The following is a 17,728-nucleotide window of genomic DNA, read 5'->3' as shown; positions in this document are numbered from 1 at the left end:
GGTCAAGCTCGACGCGTTAAGTTAACATCGCTACCCAGCTGTGATGGACACACAACGAGGACACACAACGAGGACACACAACGAGGACGGGGATGAAAACGTATCGCTATGGTGAAAATATTCTTATCTGTGTCTCATTTGAGTTTTATTATTTATAATATCAATATTGGAATTGATCCTTTCTTCACTCGTTTTGGGTTTCCAATGTTGGGTCACTTGCATTAATGATTTCAAATCGATTGAATCAATGTTCGTTGAGCTTCTTCTTCAGGAATCAGGAACATTTATTGCCAAAATGTGTTGGATATTTGACATTTGAGATGTTCATGTGCAGAACATCGGACAGAAAGACAAGGAGACAATGGAAAACAAGACAAATAACTTTGGCTCTGTCGAATTCCAATTTAACTCTACAGTATGAAATCAAATAGGACTCTATGGGCTATGGTTTATATAGAATACAAATAAAAAATGGGACATAAAGGAAATTAAATAAAAAGTTTTAAAGAAAAACCAATCATACTCTACACAACTGTGTTGTGAGTGTGTGAAAGCGACAAGTGGAACGTGACGGGAATGACTATTCCTTAAAAGTTAAAGTAACCTTGGACCCGGACTTGTCTCTGCATCCTGATCATGTTTGACTCCTCCACCAATCAGAATGAATCAGAGGGAGGAAACAAACGTCACCAGCAGATGACGCTCCAGTAAGAGGCGGAGCTACGCGGAGGGGCGGAGCTTCCACGTCACTCTCCAGAAACGAAAGGTAAGTTGGTCAGAGAGACAGACGCGCTGCAGTGAAGACAAGTCTCCGTGTTTCTGAGAGAAAAGTCAAAGTGACGTCATCAGGTGTTCCTCAGCAACACAGCAGAGTCTCTTGAGAACACAGGTGAGTACAGCTGGTCACATTTACACCTTCAACAAGCAGGAAGAACACACAACGCGTAAGTTCCTCTGTGTTCACTTCCTACTTGATAGAATGTTAACAATAAAAGTCTGTGTGTTTATCCACAGTCCCACGATACAGTAACTCAGTGTAACAGCTTCAAACTGTCCCAGGACTTCAGTCACTTGGAGCTGAATCTCTGTGCTTTAAACTTTAGTCTCTCTCTGTTTCCTGATCCCTTCCTCTGTTTCCTCTTGCTGCGTCACGTTAAACGTGTTCAACAGGAACCTGCTGGAGGCTTTTAGTGTGAGTCATCTAAATGAGATGCTACATGTTTGCCACCAGGTAATTATAATCATATATATTTCTTCTCTTCCACAACATGTGCAGACATGGCTTCTGCCAACTATGGTCCATCTGAAGATCAGTTCCTGTGCTCCATCTGTCTGGATGTGTTCACTGATCCAGTCACCACACCATGTGGACACAACTTCTGCATGAACTGCATCAATGAACACTGGAACACCAGCGACCAGAACCTGTGTCCAATGTGTAAGAAGGCTTTTACCACCAGACCTGTTTTGAGGGTCAACACCTTGCTCTCTGAGATGGTTGTTCAGTTCAGACAGTCCACTCAGCAGAAAGCCAGCAGCAGCAGCTCAGAGCAACAAGAGTCCAAACCAGGAGAAGTTCCCTGTGATGTCTGCACTGGAACCAAAGTGAAGGCCCTCAAGTCCTGCCTGGTGTGTCTGTTCTCCTACTGTGAGACTCACCTGGAGCCTCATCTGACTATGTCAGGTCTGAAGAGACATCAGCTGATGGACCCTGTGGAGAACCTGGAAGGCAGGATGTGTACGAAGCACGATAAACCTCTGGAGCTGTTCTGTAAGAGCGACCAGACGTGTGTCTGCATGCTCTGCACTGTTTTAGACCACAAGATGCATGATGTTGTTCCTCTGAAAGAAGAATATGAAGAAAAAAAGGTCGAGCTGAAGAAGACAGAGGCTGAAATCCAGCAGATGATCCAGAAGAGAAGACTGAGGATTCAGGAGATCAAACACTCGGTGGACCTCAGTGAGGAAGATGCAGGCAGAGAGAAAGCAGAAGGTGTTCAGTTCTTCACTGATCTGATGGAGTCTGTTGGAAGAGGCTTGAAGGAGCTCCTCAAAACAATAGAAGAGAAGCAGGAAACCACAAAGAAACAGGCTGAAGCTTTCATCAGAGAGCTGGACCAGGAAATCTCTGAGCTGATGAAGAGGAGCGCTGAGGTGGAGCAGCTCTCTCTCTCTGAAGACCACCTCCATCTTCTCCAGTCCTCAAACATCCACCAGCCACCACCCACCAAGGACTGGACAGAGGTCAGTGTTTGTCCTTCATATGAGGGGACTGTGGTGAGAGCTGTGTCTCAGCTGGAGGAGACACTCAGTGAAAAGATGAAGAAGTGGTTTGCTGAGCTGAAGATGGTCCAGATGTTTGCAGTGGATGTGACTCTTGATCCTGAAACAGCTCATCCTCAACTCATCCTGTCTGATGATGGGAAACAAGTGAAACACGGTAAAGTGAGGAAGAATCTCCGAAACAACCCAAAGAGATTTTCTAGTTGGTTGTGTGTTGTAACAAAGCAGAGTTTCTCTTCAGGCAGATTCTACTTTGAGGTTCAGGTTGAAGGAAAGACTGAGTGGTTTTTAGGAGTGATCAGAGAGTCTGTCAACAGGAAGGGAATCATCTCATGGAGTCCTCAGGATGGTTACTGGACTCTATATTTGATTAATGGAAATATATACAAAGCTCTTGATGATCCTCCAGTTGATCTCTCTGTGAAGTCTGGTCTTCAGAAGGTGGGGGTGTTTGTGGACTATGAGGAGGGTGTGGTCTCCTTTTATGACGTAGAAGCTGCAGCTCTCATCTACTCCTTCACTGGCTGCTCCTTCACTGAGAAACTCTTCCCGTTCTTTAATCCTGGTTATAATTACAATGGTACAAACTCTGCTCCTCTGATCATCTCTCCTGTCAAAGTAAACTAATCATTCTCTTCTTTCATGTGATGATTTTATTCATTAACGGGAATAAATGTACATATTCTGTATGAATACTGTTTGTTTTTCTCTTATTTTTTTATCCTTATGGAGAATTTCTATTCCAACCTTTTAAATCCATACATTTTTATTTTCACTAAATATCCGAAGCTGAAGTTTGACTTTTTGAGTAAATTATCAAAACAAATCATATCTGATGTCTATTACCTTTCCATCATGTTCACAGGATGCACTTTGTGTTATTGTTGTACTGCTTTAAAGATCAATGGACAAAGTAAAATAATAATATAGATGTAAATGTTCTCTTGGTGTGAAAAGTGGTTTGAATAATTAAAAGTAACTTTGGCTCATTTTGTTTTGTGAATATTTGTAAAAAGACTTAAAAACAAAGATTGCTTATTTTGATTTTTGAAAAAAGAGAAATGCACATTTGTTGATAACCAAATTACTTTTGCCTTATAAATAACTTGAGAATCAAACACTGAACAGAAATAACTGCACATTATACTCATATATGTTAATAAATACTTCTTGTTTCATGTTTAATGCAGGAAACATGTGTGAGTTCTTTGTTTATTGATCATGTGACAATTGGTCAGTGTGAACGACGAGTTCCACAGAAAGATCAATTCTAACGTGAGTTAATATCCGAGGTTGATGAAACTGTTCAGTGGCTTCAGATACTGAGGAGAATCCACTCCACTGAGAACCAGCAGCAGAAGAAGAACCAAACACAACTGTAATTACACACTGACTTTGATCTACAGTTTTCCTGCTGTAGTAACAAAGTATTTATTTGGTGCCGGAGAGAAAAACCATGAACTGAAATAATGGAACAAGAGTTTTCCAGCTGAGCTGTAGTTGTTAGAGCTGCACAGGCTGTTATTCATCAAGCAGCTTTCATGAGTTCATGACGTCATACCTGTTTGTCTTCTTGATGACACGCACAAAGAGGAGGAGGCGTCACCTCGTTTAAATACTAAATAAGCTCACAAGACAACTTCATCCTTCCTTCACATTACTTTTTATTTTCCTAAAGACGGTCGTCCTCTTTAAAATGACAAAACAAAACCACTTTTTAAAAGTCGAGAACGAACAGAAAGACGACTGATAACAAAGAAAACAACACAATAAATACTTTGAAGCATCCGAGCAAAGAGAAGATTCCTGTTTGTGATGTGATGAGAAGCAGGAAGACGGTGTAACCCTGGTACGTGAGGCTGTCAGGACGTGTGCTCCACCACCCAGAAGGAAGGAGCCCCTTCACGGTAACACGCTCCACCTGCAGAGTGCACGCCTACGTCATGACCCAGAGACTCTGAAGACCCCAAAACGGGTCCTTCAGGTCAAAAAGGACCAAACATCACTGTCATGGATGAACCAGGAGGAAAGAAACCAGCTCCCCTTCAGGAAGTGATGGAGGCCTCGGGGGGGGGGGGGTCGTCTTGGAAGGTCCAGATGAGGAAGAGGAAGGGGAGGAAGATGTGGGGGCACAGAACAAACATCTTAAAACAGGGTTTTCTTGTGTTGGTTCTGTTTGGAGGACAGAAGTAAGTAAAACGTGAAGTTTATTCACAGAGATCACAAAGTGCTCTACAGGCAGGAACTCAACATGAAGAGGAACACAACATGAACACGGGTTCAATAACAGACACATGAGAGAATGCAGCTGGTACGAGCTCAGAAGCAGCTCGTCACCAATCAGTGATCAGCATCAAAAGCTGCACTTATTCAACTGGGCTGAGCGACTAAAGTCGAGTCTTCACTCCAAAAAACACCTCACATTCCTCAAATAACTTTATTACCTGCTGTTTAATACTTTTATATTCAGATGTAAATACTGTACTTTGCACTGCAATACATTAATTTAAAGTACTTTATAGACTTTGCAGATTGAGAATAAAGATACGAAACATGAAGTAATTAAAATCAACTCCACCTTTAACCAGCTGCGACACAAACGCATCAACAATCACATTCAAACACAACATGTTTTACTCTTAAATGATGAGAACTCCTTGGTATTTATTTTCCATTATTTCACTGAAGCAGAAAATCCGAGTCCTTCTCGCGCCGCTGGCTGCAGCTGATTGGATGATGGCGTTGTGAACTTACACGCTGGTGATTGGTTCCCTTCCCTTTACAGAGATCACAGCGTTGAGCAGCAGCACAGACAATCGTAAAGTAAGAATCAAAGGCTCTGAGTCAAATATGTCTTTCTCCGTTTATTTCCTTGCAAGGGAAGAAAGGTCACAGCAGCTACGTGCTCTGCAGACTGTCATGAACCTCCTTCCCCCCCCCTAACAGAACGAGGCAGTTCTTATACACAAGTTCAGTTATCGGTGGATTCAACAGAAACCTCGACCACCTTGTTGAGTCTCTACAGCCAGGATACTGGGGACAGCTAGTCCATGTAAGACATCAGTTCTTTGACCATAGACTCGCCCTCACAACAAATCTGGTTACACACTGACCTACTTTGTTTAGTCTCTACAGCTCGGACGCTGAGGACATTTATCAGTGTGGAACCATCAGCTCTCATACCATGGCCTTTCCATCTCAGCACTTGCAATTAATAAACTGGTTATACAAATGAAGCATTTGTTACATATATTTTTGCCATTACACCCCCGAGGAGGGAGGAGACCAGAAGAGGGACGAGAACCTGGAGAAACACTGTGGCTGGCATGTCTTCAACAAGGTGAAGGACTTCACGCCTGTTTGGTTCAAACTGAGGACAAAGTCACTAGTGTTTGATTCAGGAGAATCACATCACAGGAAATCACAATAAAGATATATGATGCAAAAAATATTTAGTGTACAATGAGATGAAAAAGCTGCAATCAGAAGGTTTGATTAAAGATTAAAACGTTGATAGCTGCAGATGTCTCTCAAATTCACTAAAAACCTTCATTTGTAGGTTTCTCAGTGGTTTAAATGCGTGATGGAAACGGTTTGGTTGGTTTCCAGGTGGTTTCCGCTCCTCACCTGAGATCCACCTGTGTTCCAGCGTTGCTTTGGGCGTCTTTTTGAACAACGCGTCTCCGCGTGTCCCTCAGATCCGCTGCATGGCTTTGTGCGTGACGGCCGTGTTCCTCGTCACCCTGTCGGTGTTTCCTGTGATCACGAGCCGAGTTCGCACCGTCTACAAGGACAACGCCGCCTGGGGTAGGGCGCCCGCGTTCCGCAGCCCGTCAGGCGTCGTACCCCAGGGTTACCGTGGCCGTGGACCAGTTTGAGGTCTGAGCGTGATGGTCATCGGTGTGTTTGTCTCCACCTGCTCTCCGTCCCTCGCAGACAAGGTGTTCACCTGCGTTTGCTGCTTCATCGTGTTCAGCGCCATGGACCTCTCGGGCCGCGTCCTCACGAATTGCGTCCAATGGGTGAGCAGCGCCGGCCGCTTTGACCTTTAACCCTTTTGAACGCGGCCCCTGAGTGTGTGTGTGTGTGTGTGTGTGTGTGTGTGTGTTCAGCCCTCGAAGGAGAGCCGGTGGCTTCCCGTCGCCGTGGCGTCTCGTGTCGTCTTCGTCCCTCTGCTGGCGATGACCTTCAGGCTTCCCGCCTTCCTCCGCCGCGACTGGTTCTTCGTCTCCATCATGGCGACGTTCTCCTTCTCCAACGGGTACCTGGCGAGCCTCTGCGTGGCCTACGCTCCACAGTGAGTCCGCGACAGGAAGTGCTTTGACCTCCAGGTGGGGCTGGATGGGGTTCTTCTGCTCAGACCCCTCTGAAGTCACAGGTTGGTTCGTGTCCCTCAGGTTGGTGCGGGGTAAAGACCGCGAGGCGGCCGGCCTCCTGATGAGCCTCTCCATCGCCCTGGGTCTGTCACTGGGAGCGTTGGTCTCCTTCTGCTTCGTCAAAGCTCTTGGTGTCGACTAATTCCAGCCTCACAACGCTCCTCCCAACCTTCGCCAACCTGGATCACGTGACCACCGACGTCCACTGGGCCACGGGGCTGCGTGGACGGGAAGGAGACGATGTTCACGCTGCGGTTGGTTGAGTTGCAGAAAATGTGTGAAAAGGGTTTTTTAAACACAAACTGAGTTAAACACAAAGTTTAACTCAGTCAGTGGCCACTGACCCACAAAGGGTCCCGGGGCCCCACCTTGAGCCACACACACATATATATAAATAATGAATACATTTAGTCAATTTTTGAAATATGGAATATACCCAATAAGCTTTTTAAAATGCTTTTTAAATCAACGGGGACAGAATCCAGCCTGGACAGACACGTGAGGGACATGAAGCACTTGTTGAATTAAACATAAGAAAACGCACACAGGTGACTCGGTCAAGCTCGACGCGTTAAGTTAACATCGCTACCCAGCTGTGATGGACACACAACGAGGACACACAACGAGGACGGGGATGAAAATGTATCGCTATGGTGAAAATGTTCTTATCTGTGTCTCATTTGAGTTTCATTATTTATAATATCAACATTGGAATTGATCCTTTCTTCATTCGTTTTGGGTTTCCAATGTTGGGTCACTTGCATTAATGATTTCAAGTCGATTGAATCAATGTTCGTTGAGCTTCTTCAGGAATTAGGAACATTTTTTGCCAAAATGTGTTAGATATTTGACATTTGAGATGTTCATGTGCAGAACATCGGACAGAAAGACAAGGAGACAATGGACAACAAGACAAATAACTTTGGCTTGTTCGAATTCCAATTTAACTCTACAGTATGAAATCAAATAGAAGCCTATGGGCTATGGTTTATATAGAATACAAATAATAAATGGGACATAAAGGAAATTAAATAAAAAGTTTAATAAAAAAAACATAATCATACTCTACACAACTGTGTTGTGAGTGTGTGAAAGCGACAAGTGGAACGTGACGGGAATGACTATTCCTTTAAAAGTTAAAGTAACCTTGGACCCGGACTTGTCTCTGCATCCTGTTTATGTTTGACTCCTCCACCAATCAGAATGAATCAGAGGGAGGAAACAACGTCACCAGCAGATGACGCTCCAGTAAGAGGCGGAGCTACGCGGAGGGGCGGAGCTTCCACGTCACTCTCCAGAAACGAAAGTTAAGTTGGTCAGAGAGACAGACGCGCTGCAGTGAAGACAAGTCTCCGTGTTTCTGAGAGAAAAGTCAAAGTGACGTCATCAGGTGTTCCTCAGCAACACAGCAGAGTCTCTTGAGAACACAGGTGAGTACAGCTGGTCACATTTACACCTTCAACAAGCAGGAAGAACACACAACTCGTAAGTTCCTCTCTGTTCACCAGAGATGTCAAGTAACAAAGTACAAATACTTCGTAACGAAGTGCAAATACTTCGTTACTGTACTTAAGTAGAAACTTTGGGTATCTACAGTTAGGAGTATTTATTTTTCAGACGACGTTTTACTTCTATTCATTACATTTTCACGCAAATATCTGTACTTTCTACTTCTTACATTTAAAAAACCGCCTCGTTACTCCTATTTCATTTTGACTTGTTTTACTGTTTGTCGTTCAAAATCACACAAAAAACAGATCCGAATAAAACGCGACGTCGATTGAGTGAATTTGATTGTGGTTGGATGAGAAGTGTAAACATTTACCATCCAGACTCCCTATTGGTTTATCAGCGATGCGCCTCAGATGACGCAATTCAGACATGAACCCGCCTCCTCCTCATGCAAAGCCCATATAACGTTAAATGAGTATCTTCATGACCACATGGACATGTTTTTCTCACTTTTTAAAAAATCTGACACCACACAGCGACCGACCACTGGCAGATTACTACCCCCCCCCCCCCCAGCCGATGAGTTCAGAAACTTTAGTCTCTCTGTTTCCTGGTCCCTTCCTCTGTTTCCTCTTGCTGCGTCACGTTAAACGTGTTCCAACAGGAACCTGCTGGAGGCTTTTAGTGTCAATCATCTAAATGAGATGCTACATGTTTGTCACCAAGTAAGCAGAGCGTTGTTAGCGTGCTGCTCTTTATTCACAGCATGTGGACACGTTCTGGGCTGTTCATCAAGAATAGTGACCATGAAGACACAGGATTTTACCCAATGTTACACGCTACAATCCCACTGCTTTCAAATGACAACACATTATAATTATATATATTTCTTCTCTTCCACAACATGTGCAGACATGGCTTCTGCAAACTATGGTCCATCTGAAGATCAGTTCCTGTGCTCCATCTGTCTGGATGTGTTCACTGATCCAGTCTCCACACCATGTGGACACAACTTCTGCATGAACTGCATCAATGAACACTGGAACACCAGCGACCAGAACCTGTGTCCAATGTGTAAGGAGGACTTCACCACCAGACCTGTTTTGAGGGTCAACACCATGTTCTCTGAGATGGTTGTTCAGTTCAGACAGTCCACTCAGCAGAAAGCCAGCCGCAGCAGCTCAGAGCAACAAGAGTCCAAACCAGGAGACGTTCCCTGTGACGTCTGCACTGGAACCAAAGTGAAGGCCCTCAAGTCCTGCCTGGTGTGTCTGGTCTCCTACTGTGAGACTCACCTGGAGCCTCATCTGACAGCTTCACGCCTGAAGAGACATCAGCTGATGGACCCTGTGGAGAACCTGGAAGGCAGGATGTGTACGAAGCACGATAAACCTCTGGAGCTGTTCTGTAAGAGCGACCAGACGTGTGTCTGCGCGCTCTGCACTGTTTTAGACCACAAGATGCATGATGTTGTTCCTCTGGAAGAAGAATATGAAGAAAAGAAGGTCCAGTTGAAGAAGACAGAGGCTGAAATTCAGCAGATGGTCCAGAAGAGAAGACTGAAGATTCAGGAGATCAAACACTCGGTGGACCTCAGTGAGGAAGATGCAGGCAGAGAGAAAGCAGAAGGTGTTCAGGTCTTCACTGATCTGATGGAGTCTGTTGGAAGAGGCTTGAAGGAGCTCCTCAAAACAATAGAAGAGAAGCAGGAAACCACAAAGAAACAGGCTGAAGCTTTCATCAGAGAGCTGGACCAGGAAATCTCTGATCTGATGAAGAGGAGCGCTGAGGTGGAGCAGCTCTCTCTCTCTGAAGACCACCTCCATCTTCTCCAGTCCTCAAACATCCATCAGCCACCACCCACCAAGGACTGGACAGAGGTCCGTGTTTGTCCTTCATATGAGGGGACTGTGGTGAGAGCTGTGTCTCAGCTGGAGGAGACACTCAGTGAAAAGATGAAGTGGTGTGGTGAAGCTGAGCTGAAGAGGGTCCAGATGTTTGCAGTGGATGTGACTCTTGATCCTGAAACAGCTCAATGTGAACTCATCCTGTCTGATGATGGGAAACAAGTGAAACTTGGTGATGTGAAGAAGAATCTCCCAAACAACACAAAGAGATTTTCTTATTGGTTCTGTGTTGTAACAAAGCAGAGTTTCTCTTCAGGCAGATTTTACTTTGAGGTTCAGGTTGAAGGAAAGACTGAGTGGTCTTTAGGAGTGATCAGAGAGTCTGTCAACAGGAAGGAATTCATCTCATGGAGTCCTCAGGATGGTTACTGGATCATACGTTTGATAACTGGAAATAAATACAAAGCTCTTGATGATCCTCCAGTTGATCTCTCTGTGAAGTCTGGTCTTCAGAAGGTGGGGGTGTTTGTGGACTATGAGGAGGGTGTGGTCTCCTTTTATGACGTAGAAGCTGCAGCTCTCATCTACTCCTTCACTGGCTGCTCCTTCACTGAGAAGCTCTTCCCGTACTTCTGTCCTGGTCTATATTACGATGGTACAAACTCTGCTCCTCTGATCATCTCTCCTGTCAAAGTAAACTAATCATTCTCTTCTTTCATGTGATAATTTTATTCATTAACGGGAATAAATGTACATATTCTGTATGAATACTGTTTGTTTTTCTCTTATTTTTTGATCCTTATGGAGAATTTCTATTCCAACCTTTTAAATCCATACATTTTTATTTTCACTAAATATCCAAAGCTGAAGTTTGACTTTGAGTAAATTAGCAAAACAAATCATATCTGATGTCTGTTACCTTTCCATCATGTTCACAGGATACACTTTGTGTTATTGTTGTACTGCTTTAAAGATCAATGGACAAAGTGAATAATAATATAGATGTAAATGTTCTCTTGGTGTGAAACGAGGTTTGAATAATTAAAAGTAACTTTGGCTTATTTTGTTTTGTGAATATTTGTAAAAAGACTTAAAAACAAAGATTGCTTATTTTGATTTTTGAAAAAAGAGAAATGCACATTTGTTGATGAACAAAATAGTTTTGCCTTATAAATAACTTGAGAACAGAAATAACTGCTCATTCATATGTGTTAATAAATACTTCTTGTTTAATGTTTAATGCAGGAAACATGTCCGAGTTCTTTGTTTATTGATCATGTGACAATTGGTCAGTGTGAACGACGAGTTCCACAGAAAGATCAATTCTAACGTGAGTTAATATCCGAGGTTGATGAAACTGTTCAGTGGCTTCAGATACTGAGGAGAATCCACTCCACTGAGAACCAGCAGCAGAAGAAGAACCAAACACAACTGTAATTACACACTGACTTTGATCTACAGTTTTCCTGCTGTAGTAACAAAGTATTTATTTGGTGCCGGAGAGAAAAACCATGAACTGAAATAATGGAACAAGAGTTTTCCAGCTGAGCTGTAGTTGTTAGAGCTGCACAGGCTGTTATTCATCAAGCAGCTTTCATGAGTTCATGACGTCATACCTGTTTGTCTTCTTGATGACACGCACAAAGAGGAGGAGGCGTCACCTCGTTTAAATACTAAATAAGCTCACAAGACAACTTCATCCTTCCTTCACATTACTTTTTATTTTCCTAAAGACGGTCGTCCTCTTTAAAATGACAAAACAAAACCACTTTTTAAAAGTCGAGAACGAACAGAAAGACGACTGATAACAAAGAAAACAACACAATAAATACTTTGAAGCATCCGAGCAAAGAGAAGATTCCTGTTTGTGATGTGATGAGAAGCAGGAAGACGGTGTAACCCTGGTACGTGAGGCTGTCAGGACGTGTGCTCCACCACCCAGAAGGAAGGAGCCCCTTCACGGTAACACGCTCCACCTGCAGAGTGCACGCCTACGTCATGACCCAGAGACTCTGAAGACCCCAAAACGGGTCCTTCAGGTCAAAAAGAACCAAACATTACTGTCATGGATGAACCAGGAGGAAAGAAACCAGCTCCCCTTCAGGAAGTGATGGAGGCCTCGGGGGGGGGGGGTCGTCTTGGAAGGTCCAGATGAGGAAGAGGAGGAAGATGTGGGGGCACAGAACAAACATCTTAAAACAGGGTTTTCTTGTGTTGGTTCTGTTTGGAGGACAGAAGTAAGTAAAACGTGACGTTTATTCACAGAGATCACAAAGTGCTCTACAGGAACTCAACATGAACACATGAGAGAATCCACCATGTAAAACAGTGTAAAACAACACAAACGCCAGGCTGAAGAGGTGCGTTGGAGCCGATGAGTGAATCCGCTCACAGAATCAACAAGGCGGAGCGTTCTACAGTTCAGGAGCTACTGCCTCAGCAGCGTGATCCCCGCGGGTCTTAAGGTCGGCTACGAGGGACAGACAGAGGTTCTGTGGCATTAGACCTGAGAGTGTGAGCGGCTGTGTAGGGTGAAGTAGATCAGGTCCATGTGTGGGGAGCCTGACCATGGAGTGCTCTGTAAGTGAAGGTGTCTCCTAAACGCTACGGGGAGCCAGTGGAGAGATGGCAGTGTGGGGGAGAGCGTTGATTGGTCCTGGTGAGTCATCTGGCTGCAGCGTCTTCAATGACCTGCAAACGGTTAAGAGCAGCAACACTAAGGGATGAGAGGAGCAGAATTACAGCAGTGCATGAAGGATCATCTCAAGTTCAGCAGTGGACACCACAGATCTGAGCTGAAGGAATTAATATATAACGTTTTATACATATTAAATTAAAATTGAAATAATGAATGTACTGAATTTCAAAGCAAGCTGCAAATTAAATATCATAAAATATTTGAATCGTGGATTTAGTTTTTACTTTTCAAGCGGGGAGCGTCTCTCGTTTCCTCTTCCTGCCGCTCGGCCCTTTCCTTTGACCTCGTGTCCTGCTTCCTCTCATTCTCTTCTTCCCTCCATGGGAAGTGGAAACACGGGGAAAGTGGCGACAGAACGCGTTTCTGTACAAACCAACGAATCAGAAGCCAACCGAGACGTTTTTGATGAAGCTTCGTTCCTCGGTTCGCCGGCTCGTGAGGTGAGTATTTTGGGGACTTTTACTTTGGTACTTTTAGATTTGAGACATTACTGCTGAGACAAATCTTCACCACTTTAAAGTCTGGGAATGTTCTTCATTTTTTTTAAATGTCAACAAAGACCACAAACGCACCGAAAGCCATAGTGAATGTATTTAGCCCCATGTATCATGTACCCTGCTCTCTATTTGCAGATTTACTTTACATGACTATTTATTCAGGATCCCCACCAGATATCACAGCAACAACTAATCTACACAAATAAGACGTGACATTAAAACATTAATTTAATGAGATGAAATAATAGTAAGAGAAAGCGAGTAGCTCTCTGTTTCCTTACGTTAACTCGCCAGCACATGATTCAATCAAATAAAGTTTCTGTACTGTATAATAAAGCATTTTAAAAAGCATTTTAACACATATTTAATTAACCTTCATAAGGAGCATCAAGTGCTGCTTACACTGATTTCTTTATTTAAAAACGGTTTTCTTTTACAACATCAATAATCTTAAAAAAATACTTTGTTTTTTTGTTTTTGTTTTCATGAATAAATAAACATTATTTGGGGTTTTGTTTCCCGTCACAGCCTCACAATAAGCTCTCTTGTTATTGACCTGAGAGAGAAAGGCATGCAGGGGCAGCTGATTACCAGAGCAGTGTGCGTGTGTGTGTGTGTGTGTGTGTGTGTGTGTTGGAGTGTAATGAGGCAGGTTGTTGAAGCGTTTACGTTAGTCGACAGGAGGCGGACAAACTGGACCTGCAGCTCATTCTTCTCCGCCGGTTGTTTCCCTTCCGATCAACATGGCCGAAACCCACAGAGTGACAGCGCAGGGCAGGAAGGTGAGTCTGAACACACCTGGGCAAACAGGAAGCAGGTGAGAGATTTAAAACCAAACACAGAGAGGATCGATCTGACTGGGGCCTCGCATTAACTTTACTGTTTTCAGTATTTGTTTCTTGGGTGACAGAAAAGTTTTCTCTAATAACTTGCGATCCTCTGACTGGTGTAAAGCAAGCCATAATGAAACAAAGCGACTTCCTGTTAGACTTAACAAAATAAAATAGCCAATCATCTGTGGCCACATTTTGAATATCTATGAGTCAAACAGTCAGACAGTTCAGTAGGAAAACGGTTTACTGAGATACTGGATTTCAACTTTATGCGCAGGGAAAAACCAGAGCTGTTGCAAAAAAGACAAAGTAATAATAAAAAATTGAATATGATTTCGTAGTTTCATTGAAAATTACTTCATTGATCCTAGGGGAAAACTACACATCAGCAGTTTATAAAGTAGACTTCGCTAAGGTCATCTCTTTATATCGTCTCTGGGTTTCAGGGAGTTTAAAATACTTGAGAAGGAATTAACTTTACTGCATAATTTCTAACCTCAAGGTCTAACATACTCAGCGCTCTGTTCAGATCAGCTGCTTTTACTCTGAAGGTAAACCTGAAGTCATTGTACTTCCTGTTTTATTCAGACTTGACGCAGCACGTGCTGGTCACAGGGTGCGTGAGGTCACGCCGTTTTAAATCGTATTGCTTTCGACTTCAAAGTCAAATAAAATGACTTTCAGCGAATGAAACACATTTTTTGTTCTTTTCTAACCTGCAAAATGTGTTTGTATCATTTTACTTTTATTTGTGTAATAATTACCTTATAGCAAGTAATACACATTTGAGATAATTCAGCTTAAAACACCTGATTCAACGTAAAAACATGAATAGTTTCAAATAAAAAAAATCATTTGAATGTGGCTCAAAACCTCATATTGAGATTATAATACAAATAAATTGTAATTATAAAATTAAGTGATTTATTAAAAAATGTTTTCTTTTAAATTTTTACCACATTTGCCAATAACATACCTTTATATTATGTTGATATTAATGTTAACGTCATTTTAAACGTTACTAATTAATGTTACATGTTAAATATTTAAAGCTGCTGCAGCTACCTTAACCCAAACCACACAGACGTCCTCTCACCGGGAGGCGCTGTTGTGTTTTTTTCTCCCTGCAGCGCCGCCCCGCCCCCTGCTGGTCGAAATCAGCTGTTGCAGCTCGAGCGAAAAAGGAGTCGTATAAATATTTAGAGACTCTGCATTTTGTTTTTTAAATGTGCATCGTACATCCTGGTTAGAACGCTATGCCATTTACATATTTTGTTTTTTGGATATTTTGTTTCCTGGTCTAGAAACACTGTTTTTTTTTTTACAGTGTAAGTGGTTGAAACATATTTATTTATTATTATTTGGCCTGTAACTATTTCTTTCTGTGAATGGTTCACAATCAAAACCGTTCTGCCACCTTGGATGCTTCCTGGATGAATCCTAATGATTTCGATGACCCCCTGACTTTTCCACAATGGCACCAACACCAGCTAATACATGTGTTGTTTTTCCTTTCAGAAGTGGGTCGTTCCACAGAGAAGTGATGAAAATAAACCAAGTGTTCGTCCGCCGGAGAGAAATGCTGAGAGAAATCTGGTAGTTTATTAGTCTCAAAATATTTAAACTCAATTATTTTTCCCTGAACCCAGTATATTATAAAGTATACAGCAATTTTATTGTAACTGTTGTTAATTATCTCCACTTAATTTGACTTCTATTGTTAATCACATCTTTGTATCATCCATGCAAATGTTTATGTGTGTGTGTGTGTGTGTGTGTGTGTGTGTGTGTGCAGGCGGTTCCTTTCAGAGGGCACATCCCTGGTGGGATGCATCCGGGTAAGAAGGTTGTCGTGGTTGGTGTTGTCGACTCGTGTCCTGACAGGTAAAATACTTTCACGTAACTTCCAATCATCACACAAAGTCAAATGTCAAACTCGGCTTATTTATATAATAGAAGCATCTCAGCGACCGGTTGACTAAGAAATAATCATCTTATAAATTAAGATTTAGATTATAATGGATTAAGAGATCCATCAGTTTATAAAATACTGCTAATATTCATTGTTATTTTTATAATAATAATAATAATAATGATTGTTATTATTTAATGGGCCATTCTGCACAATCAGGACTTTAAGTGCATTTTAACGTGAATACGTACTGTCTGTTTTGTAACAGACTGTCAGAGCGCTGACGTCAGAGTCACGTCGGGTTCTCGTCCTTTAGGTTCCACGTGGCGCTGACGTGCGGCATTGGATCCGCGGAGCCTCCCCCCGACGTGGCCCTGGAGCTCTGCGTTCGATTCCGGGAGCGGCAGGTGCTGCGCCGGGCCTGTGTGGCCGGCTGCTGGGGCGACGGCGACCGAGCCGCGCCGTTCTTCCCCTTCATCGCCGGCCAGCCGTTCAAGGTACCAACAGCCTACCGGCAATGTAAAACAAAAGCATTCACTGATTCTACATGAACTACATGTTGCTCGTGAAAAACCATAAATCCTTTGTGTGTGGAACAATAATTGAACTGTACTGTATGTTGTTGATGTCCAAGTCTCTGTTTGATCATGTGACGTAATGGAGACAATCCTCAGAGCTTTCTTCTGGACCACTGGTCTGCACCATCAGCACATTGTTGGTACAACTGTGTGTGTGTGTGTGTGTGTAGTAACTTGCATGCACTAAAGCCTGGTAATACAGTGCACATTGGGCCCCTCGTGGTTGATTTAAAACTCAATTTGAAGTTGTTTTTTTTCTTCTAACCCTAAAGATCACATAAACCTAGACGTTAACGTGTCAATCACACAACTTGATGCTGTGGCGTGACGCTTTTGTCTCTCTGAGTGGAAGACATCCGATGAGTCCTCTGAGGTGTCACGTTAAATGTCAAATGGGTCCCGCCCCTTCTCCCCCAGATCGAGATTCGCTGTGAACAGAGCCGGTTCCGTGTGTTCGTGGACGGGCAGAAGCTGTTCGACTTTCACCACCGGCTGACGTCGCTGGGCGACATCGACACGCTGTGGATCAAAGGCGGCGTCTCCGTCACTAAACTGGCCTGAGGAAGGAAGCACGTGAAGACATGGAAACACGAACCTCCGGGACCCACTCCAGTATTCACTCTGGACTTTGTGGCTCCAGATGTTCCAGATGGAAAGAAATGAGTCACAAGAAAGTTTTATTGTAACTGTTATTTATGAATATATGTTGAAACATTCAGCAATATCCCCTTATAAAGTTCACAGAACATTTATGAAATCTATTTTTTTTCTCATTATGAAGCCCTTCATCGTTTGATTGTTGATCTGTTTCTCTAACTGTAATTTGTGGAACATATAGTCAGCCAATGGGACACAACTACTGCAACTGTTATTATCATCTCGCAGCATCAATTGAGCTTACATGAAGGCAGCCCAGAATGTTTATATTTTGTTTATGTATTGTTTGTTTGACAGTGATAACTCCATGATCTGTATGTAATGACTACCTCAAACTACACATTGCGATGTTCATATTAAAAGAACATCTATATGAGAAATAAATCATTATTTCTATATCCATTGTGTATTTTCGCAAAATAAAATAAAATAGCTATTTAAAATGATACAGATAGTGTGGTCTAATATGTTTGGTTAGTACCAACAATTATTGTTGCATTCTGTTTGTTATTGTAAAATACAGTATAAAAAAGGAAAGGGAGAAGAAATGTCAGCAATTTGAAATTTGAAGTGATTTTGATTATTAAGCAGGAAG

The 17,728-nt window shown here is 42.8% G+C and overlaps 4 protein-coding genes and 1 long non-coding RNA gene across 5 annotated transcripts; 4 read left to right on the top strand and 1 right to left on the bottom strand.

Annotated features, from left to right (window-relative positions):
- The first annotated feature begins 759 nt into the window (after nucleotides 1-759).
- LOC134132692 (E3 ubiquitin-protein ligase TRIM39-like) lies at nucleotides 760-3,477 on the top strand. The gene is made up of 2 exons (XM_062564264.1): nucleotides 760-889; nucleotides 1,277-3,477. The coding sequence occupies exon 2, from the start codon at nucleotides 1,279-1,281 to the stop codon at nucleotides 2,908-2,910; it is 1,632 nt and encodes a 543-aa protein (XP_062420248.1). The 5' UTR covers nucleotides 760-889; nucleotides 1,277-1,278; the 3' UTR covers nucleotides 2,911-3,477.
- A 1,925-nt stretch (nucleotides 3,478-5,402) lies between these two features.
- On the top strand, nucleotides 5,403-7,146 carry LOC134132695 (equilibrative nucleoside transporter 1-like). The gene is made up of 5 exons (XM_062564273.1): nucleotides 5,403-5,623; nucleotides 5,982-6,090; nucleotides 6,220-6,305; nucleotides 6,396-6,580; nucleotides 6,681-7,146. The coding sequence occupies exons 2-5, from the start codon at nucleotides 5,991-5,993 to the stop codon at nucleotides 6,799-6,801; spliced, it is 492 nt and encodes a 163-aa protein (XP_062420257.1). The 5' UTR covers nucleotides 5,403-5,623; nucleotides 5,982-5,990; the 3' UTR covers nucleotides 6,802-7,146.
- A 761-nt stretch (nucleotides 7,147-7,907) lies between these two features.
- LOC119217946 (E3 ubiquitin-protein ligase TRIM39-like) lies at nucleotides 7,908-11,387 on the top strand. The gene is made up of 2 exons (XM_037472018.2): nucleotides 7,908-8,089; nucleotides 9,024-11,387. Exon 2 carries the CDS (start codon nucleotides 9,026-9,028, stop codon nucleotides 10,658-10,660), a length of 1,635 nt encoding a protein of 544 aa, XP_037327915.2. The 5' UTR covers nucleotides 7,908-8,089; nucleotides 9,024-9,025; the 3' UTR covers nucleotides 10,661-11,387.
- A 270-nt stretch (nucleotides 11,388-11,657) lies between these two features.
- Nucleotides 11,658-13,834, bottom strand: LOC119218077 (uncharacterized). Its single transcript, XR_009956872.1, has 2 exons — nucleotides 12,881-13,834; nucleotides 11,658-12,674 (listed from the first exon to the last, which is right to left on the bottom strand). It is a non-coding gene; the product is annotated as an uncharacterized LOC119218077 (long non-coding RNA).
- Nucleotides 13,036-17,598, top strand: LOC119218024 (galectin-related protein-like). The gene is made up of 6 exons (XM_037472152.2): nucleotides 13,036-13,096; nucleotides 13,828-13,935; nucleotides 15,505-15,582; nucleotides 15,782-15,870; nucleotides 16,215-16,395; nucleotides 16,894-17,598. Exons 2-6 carry the CDS (start codon nucleotides 13,897-13,899, stop codon nucleotides 17,035-17,037), a joined length of 531 nt encoding a protein of 176 aa, XP_037328049.2. The 5' UTR covers nucleotides 13,036-13,096; nucleotides 13,828-13,896; the 3' UTR covers nucleotides 17,038-17,598.
- The last annotated feature ends 130 nt before the right edge of the window (nucleotides 17,599-17,728 follow it).

Source organism: Pungitius pungitius, chromosome 9, assembly GCF_949316345.1.
Source record: "Pungitius pungitius chromosome 9, fPunPun2.1, whole genome shotgun sequence".
Classification (NCBI taxonomy): Eukaryota; Metazoa; Chordata; class Actinopteri; order Perciformes; family Gasterosteidae; genus Pungitius; species Pungitius pungitius.
Note: the sequence above shows the minus strand (reverse complement) of the source record. Positions and strands in the feature narration are given on the sequence as shown.

Excerpts from the sequence above, each read along its gene's own strand:
- LOC134132692 (XM_062564264.1), top strand. The coding sequence starts at position 1,279 with ATGGCTTCTGCCAACTATGGTCCATCTGAAGATCAGTTCCTGTGCTCC.
- LOC134132695 (XM_062564273.1), top strand. The coding sequence starts at position 5,991 with ATGGCTTTGTGCGTGACGGCCGTGTTCCTCGTCACCCTGTCGGTGTTT. Across the intron at positions 6,306-6,395 it reads TCACGAATTGCGTCCAATGG|CCCTCGAAGGAGAGCCGGTG; the intron begins GTGAGCAGCGCC and ends GTGTGTGTTCAG. Across the intron at positions 6,581-6,680 it reads TGCGTGGCCTACGCTCCACA|GTTGGTGCGGGGTAAAGACC; the intron begins GTGAGTCCGCGA and ends CGTGTCCCTCAG.
- LOC119217946 (XM_037472018.2), top strand. The coding sequence starts at position 9,026 with ATGGCTTCTGCAAACTATGGTCCATCTGAAGATCAGTTCCTGTGCTCC.
- LOC119218024 (XM_037472152.2), top strand. The coding sequence starts at position 13,897 with ATGGCCGAAACCCACAGAGTGACAGCGCAGGGCAGGAAG. Across the intron at positions 13,936-15,504 it reads TGACAGCGCAGGGCAGGAAG|AAGTGGGTCGTTCCACAGAG; the intron begins GTGAGTCTGAAC and ends TTTTCCTTTCAG. Across the intron at positions 15,871-16,214 it reads GTCGACTCGTGTCCTGACAG|GTTCCACGTGGCGCTGACGT; the intron begins GTAAAATACTTT and ends CTCGTCCTTTAG.